At 41.2% G+C, this 11,848-nt stretch overlaps 1 protein-coding gene across 7 annotated transcripts in view; it reads right to left on the bottom strand.

The window, feature by feature from the left end:
- POSTN (periostin) overlaps positions 1-11,848 on the bottom strand; it is a 114,261-nt gene that overhangs the window by 59,811 nt on the left and 42,602 nt on the right. For all 7 annotated transcript variants that reach the window (XM_042452028.1, XM_042452029.1, XM_042452031.1 and 4 more), the window contains exon 7: positions 8,874-9,015. In XM_042452028.1, coding sequence (XP_042307962.1) covers positions 8,874-9,015 — 142 coding nt within the window. The remainder of the gene's footprint in view (positions 1-8,873; positions 9,016-11,848) is intronic.

Genomic DNA, 11,848 nt, shown 5'->3' with positions numbered 1-11,848 from the left:
ACATAGTTTTTTGTGGGTTTTTCAGGATATGTGGCCATGTTCTAGAAGAGTTTCTTCCTGATGTTTGGCCAGCATCTGTGGCTGGCTGAAGATGCCAGCCACAGATGCTGGAGAAACATCAGTAAGAAACTCTTCTAGAACATGGCCACATAGCCCGAAAAACCCACAAAAAACTATGGATGCCGGCCATGAAAGCCTTCGACTTCACAAGATGACATACTTCGTACTTTGGCCACACATTCTGAGAAGGCATAATTTATTAGGACTTATTATAAAGCTAGGAAAGGTCAAAGTAAGTAGAAAGAGAGGAAGACTGCAGGCCAGATGGACAGAGTCGATCAGGGAGGCCACAGGCCTGAATCTGCAAGACTTAAGCAGAGCAGTGGAAGACAGGGAGACTTGGAGATGTCCCAGCCACAGGGTCACTGTGAGTCAGGGATGTCTCGATGCCAGTTAAATACAACAATTTATTTGCTGTGTTTTAACAGTGTGTAATGGAAGACTTCTAAATTACAATAACATTGTTGCTTAAGGTTGTAGCAATGCAATCCTATACAGTACATGTTTAGTCACAAATAAATCCAGATTTTTAAGGAAGAGGTTTAGATTTCAAATGTCATTAGCATAACCTATGTTTAAACTTGAGTATATATATCTATTTATTATGGATTATCTATACATAAATATATATTTGTTGTAATTAAAACTCAGAGTGGTATTATGGGCTTGTCTTTTCAATATTTACACTATTTACTTATTCTGAATGTTATATTTAGATATATTTATGTTAAATTCAGAATAGCTCTCATAAACTGTGTGACATTAATCCTGTAAGGAATGGAATTTTTTTTTAGTCTAGATGCAAAGCTCTGAGCAAACTCTGAAGATATGAAAATAATATCTTGCCTAAGAGAGTTTGTGGATGATTTCAGTTATATGTTTTTACTGCTTCATAGCTCAGTTTCTTAGCCATTGTGATATTCATTAGCAAACCAAACTCAGTATCAACTTGTCCTCACAACATTTTCACAACATTTTCCATTAGCTAAAGATTTCTTCTGTAAGCTGCTACAAACCAAAACTGTGATAAAATGAATACAACAGTGAAACTCAAAACAGGGAATCACAGCTGAAAATAACGTTGAGGGTTAAGAGGGTTACCTTGCATTGGATAAAATAGACAAGTTTGTTTTTAAGCAGTTTCTCAGGTTTCCATACATTTCTATTCACTATCCACTTTATACATTAGTCTCCCCATGCTTTTTTCAAAAAGTTTTCATGAAAAATGTGCACATTTTCTTGCTGATTTCTTCAGATACACACATATTGCTGTAAAATTGTCCAAGTGTTGACATTTTAACGTGCTTTTAAAAATTTACCCTTTCCCCCAACATATGTGCATTCCCCCATAATAGGTGCATTTTCATGTATACTTTAATTGACAGAATTGAGCAAAATATTAAGGAAAGTGCAAATTTCAGGGTGCTATAGGCCCGATACAGACAGCACATAAGCACCGTCCTAAGGCCAAAACTAGGGCTGGGGAGCGCACAGCAATGGCACACCCCTCAGCCCTAATTCATATGATGGCACCATTTTTAAGGTGCACTGTGCCTACACAGTTTGACGATGGCATCACGCACACACCGCCTCCACATGGACGTGCGTGATGTCACTGCGCTGCTGGAGGGTGCTTGCGGCGCCCTATCTGTGGCACAGAAAAGAGCTCCGAAATGGAACTCCCTTTGGGCACATGCTTCGTTCCTGCGGCAACTAGATTGCCACGGGAATGAAACCAGGGACAAAGGGGCCGGGTGGCCCCTTTCTCCCATAGCTGTGCCTGTCAGGGTGTCTGGGGGTATGCAGCCCCAAGGATACTCCTTTACCAGGCCATGGGGAAACAGCGTTTTGCCACTTCTCCATGGCCTGGAAAAGAGCTGGATTGGGGCCGCAGGGGCTGCAGGTATGGGTGCCCTGGCCCCAATCCTTGGCGGAAAAGGGCAGATGCAGGCTGCCCCAAAGGGGCGGTCTGTACTGCACCATAGTATTCTAGTTTATACTTTGGTATAGGTACTTTTATATTTGAATTGTATCAAAATGCAAACAAAATTCTCCCCATCTGTATAGCCACCTCATTGGGCTCCTCACAGGGCTGTAACCAGATTTTGATCAACTTTTCAAGCACCGAGAGCAATGTAGGTCCTTAGGGCAGGAAAACAATGGCAGGAAGTGTTTTTCCCCCTTTCCAGAACAAAATGGAACTAGTCTGTGTAAAAAGATTGTAACGTAACACTGGGCCCTTGGTATCCCCTGGGGTTTGGTTCCAGGACCTTCCGTGGATACCAAAATCCATGGATGCTCAAGTCCCATTAAATACTGTGGATAGGAAAATGGTCTCCCTTATATAAAATGGCAAAATCAAGATTTGCTTTTTAGAATTTTATATACTTTTTTGCTTATTTTCAAGCCATGGATGCTTGAATCCATGCATAAAGAATCTGTGGGTATGGAGGGCTAACTGTATTCATTCAGAAGGTTAAAAATATGTTTACATATTGGATGGGAGCTCACAAACCCATAGCCAACTGTCTGAATTTTATTATTTATTATGCGGATCACCTGATGAACAAGTGTGCCTTGGACCTTTATTTATGCTTAAAGAATTGAAAAGATCAGAGATGCTTTCGTTCTAAAGCAGAAAATTCAAATCTTTGCTCTTCTCCACCATTGATATACATGTACTAAGTAACTCACCATTTTGTACTCTTCAGTGCTAAACCAAAATCTGCTGCCTCAGGCAAAAGACCTTGCCCTGCCTAAGGGCGGTCAGCCCTGCAAAATAAGTGACTGTTTTTCTGTTTTCTTTTTGTCTTTTCTCTCAAAGTTATAAAAAACTCTCTTCAGTGAGTCAGTCAGTAACTGTTGAATCCATTTCCTGCTCAGTAGCTCTTTCAATGTGAGGCTCCTGCTCTTTCCTGTTTAAAATTTTTGTCTGCTGGTATTGTGACAAAATGGAAGCAATGGCTTCACCTTTTCCTCCTTGACGCAGCCTTTCTCTGGCGCCAAGTCGGCTAATCGACCTAGCAGGGCAGCGGGAATTCCCTTCATGTAGGGCTCTCCTCAGTTGGCATGCTGACCAAGCAGGTGTTAACTGGAGGAATGACAAGCCAGGAGACATTTAAAGCCTATTTTTTGGCCAATCTTTAGCAGCACATGGAACCACTGACACCAGCAGCTAGTAGAGGGAGTTACAGCCACAAACAGAGCAAAGGGCACCTACTCTGATGCTCAGGGAAGCCATTCAGGTCCATCTTTAAGTTTAACCTCACATCTTGTTTCTTTCCTTCTTTCCAGAGGTATAGTTTAGTCATGAATCAAATCTTTGGGCCCGTACAGACAGTTTAAATGACACATATATCTTAAGAGGCCAGAATTGGATCGTGGCTTTGGCGCGGCTTCTGGCTTCTTAGGACGCATACATAATTTAAACAGCATACCTCCAAAGTTACCCGAAGCAGCTTTATTTTGGCCTGTCTGTACAGACTCTTTGGAAATGGGTTGTCAAAAATTACACATCTTTTCAGAATACACTTGAAGAGAGCGCACAAGATCACTTATTGTGAACTTACTGTGTTAATCATAGAATCATAGAATCGTAGAGTTGGAAGAGACCACAAGGGCCATCCAGTCCAACCCCCTGCCATGCAGGAAATCCAAATCAAAGCATCCCCAACAGATGGCCATCCAATCTCTGCTTAAAGACCTCCAAAGAAGGAGACTCCACTACACTCCGAGGGAGTTTGTTCCACTGTGGAACAGCCCTTACTGTTAAGTTGTATTAAATTGTTGTATACAACGGGGACCCCACATACTCTTTGGTAAGGGATGTAGGACCCCTATGATGAAGGTGGAAAAACTGCAAATACCCCCCCCCCCCCCCCCCACACACTTTCTTTAAACCTAAGAGGAAGCTTTAGGTCTTCCAGCACAATTCTGTGGTCAATATCCACCAGACACTGACCATAGAATTGTGCTGGAGGACCTACAAATAAATAGTGTTCTCTTAGGAACCTCTAGGTCCTCCAATGCAACCAAAAGTGGCTACACTTAGGAGCTTATCTCATGGCTTTTTCTCCCAAGCTAAACACAGGCTGAAACCATTAAAAATGGATGTTATTGCACAGTTCTGTGCCCAGGTTGGAGGCATCCCATACTTTTGCTGTTCTCCCCATCTCAGCAGAAAAAGGTGTGCAATAATCTCCTTAGAGAGAGCACCTATTGCCTTGCTTTATGTAATGGTGAATACTGTATGTGTTTTGTGCGACATTGAACCTCCTCTCCTCCATCTCTCATGCTTCCATTTAAAAAGATCAAGTAGCAGAATCTGGGAAAGATTTTTCAAACTCAGGCCCCAGGGAGCCGCTGCTAGTTGGAGTAAACTGTGGCCTGTTACAGACTGCCAAAATAAAGCTGCTCCGGGTCTTTTTGGAGGTATGTTATTTAAATGATGCATGCAACCTAAGAATCCAGAAGCTGCACCAAAGCTGCACTCCAGTGCTTAGGAATGGAGTGTGGCTTTGGTGCGACCTCCAGACTCTTAGGGCCCATGCATCATTTAAATAGCATACCTCCAAAGAGACCCGAAGCAGCTTTATTTTGTCAGTCTGTAACAGGCCTATATGTTCATATGAATTGCATTCGGTTGAACTCCCTCTGGACTTCCAGCTCATGCAGCAGTTTTGCTATTATTATTATTATTTTTTCTACAGTTGCTAGTTGTGTGGCCTATAAAGCAACAAAATGCTGATATCCTTTGAATAACCAGAGGGTTGGGCCACAGTTGAAGACCCACCATCAAGTCCACATTTTATGAAGGTAAAAAAATAACACATTGTCTCCCTAATCACTTGTCCCTTTTAGCCTAATTTAAATCGATTGTTTTTTCCCTCACTTTATCTTATTTTCTTTGGGCAATTTGATTCCTAGAATGGGCAGAAAAGGGAAAAGTAGAAAAGCTAATGAGGCAATTTCTTTGTTTGTTTTCACATTGCTTCACCAGCAGTACACAAAGAAGAGAGGGACTGTGGCTTCTACATTGTCCTCTTCCTAGCCTTGACACCTTCACATCATCTGCCCAGCCATTGTTCCTATTTGTCATAGTACAGTTTATGCCAAAGGCTTTCCTACTGAAAGGTCACCAAGATTGCTGCCACATACATCCAAAGACAAAGGAGAGGGAAATTAATAGCATGATTATTACCTAAGATGACATTAATACAGTTTCATCGGGGATGTTGTTTTGAATGAAATAAATTTAAAACTCTGACATTGGCAAACTCCAAGTCAGGACAGGGTTGTGTCATACTTAGAAGGATGAAGATAATCCTTTGAGAGAGTTAGTGACATGGTTTCTTCCGAGTGATTACTTCCAGACATCCTGTTGCTAAAGCTTAGCATGACTCCCTTGATACCCTTTCTTGCCTTTTCTTTTGTAATACAAGCAAGGGAAGCTTTCACTCCTACACTCCTGCTGTATCAACTGTCGTTTTTTAAATGAGCAAGACAGATGTTAGCTGTAAGCCACTTAAAACAAAGGTTCTAATGGGAGTTTTGTTTCCTTTTTAAAGAAAGGACAAATTTATGGGGTACAAAGGTATACTATTTGAGCTGCACTGAGAATATTTAAATGTAAAAACTTTCACTTACTAGAGCTTAGCTGGTGGAGAGAGCCAGTGTGGTGTAATGGTTTGAATGTGGGACTCGGACTCTGGAAACCAAATCTCTGCTTAGCCGCAAAAACCCACCAAATGACCTTCAGCAACTCACATTCTCTCAGTCTCAGAGGAAGGCAAAGACAACCCCCCTTCCAAACAATTCTTGAAAAGAAAATATCATGATAGGTTCATCACCTTAGAGTCACCATAAATTGGAAAGGACTTGAAGGCACACAGCAGCAGCAGCAACAACAACAACAACAACTGATGGAGGCTTCCCATGCTCTGTGAATACTCTGTGAATACTTTGTTGTTGTTAACTGCAACCAAGTCAACTTTGAATTATGGTGAACTTATGAAAGAGATACTTCCAAATCAACATCAGTTGCCTTGGTCTTGCAAACTCAAGGCTTTGACTTCTTTGATTGACTCTTGGGACTTTATCACAGATGAGGAATTTATCTTAATTTTGAATGAAAAGAAAGTGGGGTCAGAATGGATTCACGTAAATTTGCTAGTTCAGCGAATTTATGTGAGTGCGAATTGCATTCTAACTGGTTTCTCATTGCCTGAAATAGCGTGTGGTAGTCTATCATGCAATAACGTGAAACCCCATGATTGCATTCAGACTGACTTCCCATTGCGTGAAGTGGGTTATCGTGCAATAATGTTAAACCCCATGATTGCATTCAGATTGCCATTGGATTATACTTGCAGTTTCCCTTGGCTGATAAACTCCTATCTATCTGAAATGTGGTCTTCCTTTTTTACTACTGCCTTCCACTTTGCCAAGCATTATTGTCTGTTGACAATAATGCTGAAGATATCAGTAATGCCTTCTCATGGTATGTCCAAAGTAGGACAGTCTTAGTTTAGTCACCTTGGCTTTTAGGGAGAGTTCAGGTTTGATTTGCTCTAGGACCCATTTATTTGTCTTTTTGGCAGTCCACAATATCTTCAGAACTCATCTCTAGCATCACATCTTAAATGAGTTGATTTTCTTCCTATCAGCTTTCTTCACTGTCCAGTTTTAACAGCCATACATAGAAATGGGAAATATGATGGCATGGACAATCCTAACTTCAGCATTAAATTAAATATCTTTACACTTCTGCATCTTTTCTAATTCCTTTATAGCTGCTCTTCCACATCCTAGTCGTCTTTTGGTTTCTTAACTGCAGTCTCCATTCTTATTCCAATTGAGCCAAAGTATACTAAATTTTGAACTATTTCAGTGTCTTAAGCTCTGTCTGCATGGGCCAAAAAACCTATTCCCACATCCCACCCCATCCCATTCTAGCCTTTTCTTGTCCAGATAATGCATGTCTCAAAACCCAGTTTTGATGCAAAAAAATCTGGACAATGTCTGATGTGTTCCACTCCAGAACTGGTGTGTAACACCTGTAAAAATGGCTTTTAAAAACTTATCTGTTACTCAAGATCTTTTGGAAAAATCTGGAGTCCTCTGTTTCTGCGCCATGGTGGCTGTCTGCATGGATGTTGTGCTGTGTCTGTCACTGTCATGGTTTGCTTGAGATGCCCAGCCATATGATCATTATTAGGCACCTTGTTCTGCCCTCAGAACTGAGCAACCTATGGAGCAGATATGCTGGGCAGCTCAGTGGGACACCCATTCATAAAGCCACTGTGGTGTGGAAACAGAAAGCCAGGAACCGGGGGATGTTGGGGCAGATGAAGGGCCAGAATAGTCCAGACTGCCCTCCAAAGTATTCTAGCCCATGCAGATAGGGCCTTCATTGTCTACTTTAAAGTTACGTAAATTATCTATGGTCATTATTTTTGTTTTCTTCACATTCAACTGTAGACCTGCTTTTTCACTTTCTTCCCTCACTTTTTCTAGTAATTATCCCACATCTTTGCTATTTTCTGCTAGTGGTATGGTGTCATCTGCATATCTTAAATGGTTGATGTTCTTTCCTCTTACATGACTTACATTTAAATATGCTGTAACAGTCAATAAGGCAATAAAGGCGCGTTACAGATGACCCAGAAGGGGCCGTCTCGCGCCACCGCCGGTTGCAGCGTCCGGGAACCGCAGCAGCCAAATGGCATGGTTCCCGGACGCTGCCAAGAAAGAGTGCGAAAATCACGCTCCTTCTTGCTCCCTGGAAGAGACGCTGCGAGGCGCTAGTTGCGCACTCGCGGCGTCATTTCCGGGGCGCGACGTGTGGACGCAGAGCGTCCATTACGTCAAGATGGCAGCGACCGTGTGGAACGGCTACCACTATTTGTTATGGACAGAGTCTGTAACAAGAGTAGGGGAATCTAGAAGAGACGCCCCCTTTTTAAACTGGGACGTCCTGAGGATGTCCCAAATAGCGGTATGTAACCTGCCAAAGAGAACATTTAAGATCTGGGAATTTGTGACATGACCATTCCTTTCAGCTATTATTTTCCTAAGAGGACAGCACACAAATGCTTGCCTTGTAAATAATCTGAGGCTGATTTTCATGCTGACCATGTGGGATATTGGCCATGAGTACAGAATACAAGGGGTGTGAGAAGGTCACACCTCTCCCTGCTTTCTATGGTCTCATTCCTCTCATTGTTATGCAATAGTGACATGTTACACAAAGATGAGTTGAAGCAATTATATGTTGGTTTGTAGCTGCTTGCCCACTGGTGAAGCTGATAGTAGGGAGGCAATAGGGAGAAAATGAAGAGGAAAATATATGGTCAATGATAAGACAAGGAAGCTCAAGAGCAAGGACAATTGCACAAAGATAAAGAAGGGCAGTGAACTGAATTTTCAAATGAGAGAAAACAGAGGAGAAAGTAAAGGATGGAGGTGGAGTCTGAGGGATAATGAGGCAATATGTGAGTAGAGGAGAAGATTTTCTCACCCAGATCATCAAGCCTCCCAACCACAGATGGGAAGGGGAGGACCTCCACCTCCACTATAAAGAAGCTTCAGACCCATCAAGTAAAAACGGCTACATAAAATTTCTTCTTTAACAGAGAGCTGAACACAAAGTAATTGCTTTTGTACAAGTTGATCATGGGCTTTAAAAACACTCTTTATGATAAATGACCTGCTATAAGCAAACTATCTGTAATAAAACATGTACTGTATTTGTAGCTGTCAGACTTATTTAACAAATCATTTGTCCCTCCTGTACTGAAAATGTGCAGAAATACCTTCAGAGGCCACCTTGTCACCCATGATCCTCTCCAAGACTCCACGGGGAAGTTTCTCAAAAGCTTCATTGGTAGGTGCGAAGAGTGTGTAATGCCCAGGTTTTCCAAGACTATCCATTACACCTGATGTAAAGGCAGCAGCCTGAGATCAAAACAGCAATCAACATTAAGAACATCTGACAACATGTCTGGACAACCTCCCCTGCGTTTTTAACATAGAAGTTATATATGGTAACATCATTCCTACAGCCATTTCCCCCCAGTTGTCTTGATATTATGTTTTGCTTGTTTAATAAGAAATTTGAAATATTGAACTGTACCCTGGCAGCAATATTCTGGATACCTTCCCTCTATCACAAGAAACTTACTTATCAGTATGTACCTTTCTGAAGAGATTCCTTAGGATAAAACCAATAACACAATACATAAACATTGCAGAGTTGCATCCTTATACAGGTTTCATTGCAGTAACTCCCATTAAACTTGGTGGGACTTATTTTTGAGTATATACACATTGGATTACTTTGTAAAGACATTTGCGAGTACGGAAATGGGTGTGTCTGTATTGTGAGGAAACACTTCATTTCTACGATGTACATATCTTGGCTGCAACATGTATATTTGATGAAATACCCAAATACATTGGCCTGTTTACTAGTCTTTCAGAACAGACACCAAGTGAGGTAGGCAAGTCCTTTTACCACTAATTAACTGATTTAAATGAGGGCCAAGATACAGCATCAACCATAATTTTGCAGTCCTATTCTCTCTCACTCTGCAGAGATGGATGCATCCTCTCTCTATTTGCTCCTCTGTTCTCATGGTACACAGTCACCCAGTTGCCTAGGCACAGTGCCGTGTCCAGGGAATGTCATCAGGAAACATACAGAAATGAACAAAAGGTTTATTTTGGGAAGGGTTCATGCTCCACAGCTCTAAGTGTTTATGCCAAAGTATCACCAAGGCTATACTTTGGTTAAGCACTCATTTAAACAAGCATTCAAAACAAAACTGCAGTCGATGGCTGATATGTTACCCATTAGATTTTATATTTTGCATGATTAATTAGCTAATCCAATACCACAGCAGCAAGAATAGGCATGTCAAGTGGAATCAACTGCTTGTGACTGCTGTGCCTATGAATTTACCCTTTCCATCCAGTCAGCTATTCAGAAAACCACAATCTCTCCAAAGGCTCACAAGACAGAAATTTGCCCTGCCAAATCTAATAACACAGCATAAATTTGACAGTTAAACAGCCAGTTTTTTTGGGAGGGAAATGACTGTTGCATGCTGCCTCTTAAAGACAAAACTTGGAAGGGGTCAGTGCTAGCAGAATAAATTGATATTCAGTTTTGAGAAAATGTTCTCAGTTTGGGTGCAGAAGCCAATAGGAGAACCTGGGGCCTGAATATTTCCCTCGGAGGTCAGAGCAATATTGGGGCATCTATGACTGTATTATTAACCAAGGCAAACTTGTTCAAACTTCTTAAATCATTGTGTTTCTTTAATGGCAGATCTTGCTCTGTGTTCCTGGACATTTTAATAAGCAATTATGTTAAAGACATATCTGTCATTTTAGGAATTTAAAGTCTTTGTTGATGCAGTTGGGTTGTGTAAGGAGAGGTCAAATTAGTATCTGGGGCTTCTGTAGGAATGGAAAGAATATTTAAAAATATTCACATTATTGGTGAAGAATGGTTTTCCCAAATGCAATGAAACCCCGACAGGGAGAATTCTGCGGTGAAGCAAATGTTCACAGCTTGCAACTTATTTGTCACAAAAAGACAGTTTGTTTTTATACAGAAAATTGCATTTTCTGCATAGAAAATGGTACATTGTGCAGGTTCTTTTTCTGCAGTAGTGAGAAGAGAATCCTTAAATTGGATCCTGTTCCTCCCATACACTTCTGAGACAGGGCTTATTAACTGTCGATCAAATTTTGTCCATCTTAAGTGAAAGATATAGCCCTTTCCCTCAATGATGGAATAACACGCTCAAGATACCAAGGTCCAAAACACACTGCAGAAATAATCAAGTTTGAGACCATTTTAATTCTATGAATTGTAAGTTATTGTGGCACCAGGGCTTTCTGACAGAGAAGGCTAAATGTCCCACAAAATGCATTTCCAAGGATTCCCTAGCATTGAGCCAGGGTAGTTAAAGAGGTCTCAAACTAGATTATTTATGCAGTGTGTTTTGAACCCAAATCACCGCAAAAAGCTCACCTCCCCCTCAAATACCCACCAATCAGGGTGGGAAGGATTTCTTCCCTATTACAACAGAAAAGGAATCCAAGTGGTAAGTACCAATGTTCCATTTGCCTGCAGTGTGGGGAGGCAATTCTTACACTGGGACCGACACAAGTGGTCACCCTACTCTTTGGGTAGGCAGACTCTCCAAATATCCTATCTACAAAGACATAACCTTCTGCACTATACACCTGCCAAAAGCCGTATCTGCAGAAACAAATTTGTCAGTCTTAAAATTGTTTGATCAAAGGCAACGGCAAAGCCACTGATGTACACAAAGCTGCAGAAGTGACAGCACCATTCAAGGACCATCAAGGAACTATGAACTAAGCTAGTTCAATGCAAAGTCTCGACCAACAAGCTAAGGTCAAAGAACATGCCCACAGACTTTTAGTAGTCTCCTCAAAAGACACAAACAGGTAATCTGATTTATGAAAATTCCAAAGAAAATTTAAGAGCTGTAAGATATTCAACCTCTGACACTCTATTTCCTGAGCTATTTTAGGATCTGGGAAAAAGGCAGAAGAAAAATCTCCTAAGACTGATGAAATATTGAATCCAAGTGCTAGGTCAAAGTGCTGCCCTGTCTTCCCAGGAAAACAGTATGCCTTGTTTGTAGGCTATCATCAGGGTAGGGGTGGCTTTGTCCAGTTTTGTTGATGTTATTTGCCATCAAATAAACTACAGTTTATGACCACCCTATGAATTATAGACTTCCAAGAT

This window comes from Sceloporus undulatus, chromosome 2, assembly GCF_019175285.1.
Source record: "Sceloporus undulatus isolate JIND9_A2432 ecotype Alabama chromosome 2, SceUnd_v1.1, whole genome shotgun sequence".
In the NCBI taxonomy this organism is placed as follows: Eukaryota; Metazoa; Chordata; class Lepidosauria; order Squamata; family Phrynosomatidae; genus Sceloporus; species Sceloporus undulatus.
The sequence above is the reverse complement of the archived record's forward strand: the minus strand, read 5'-3'. Positions and strand labels throughout refer to the sequence as shown.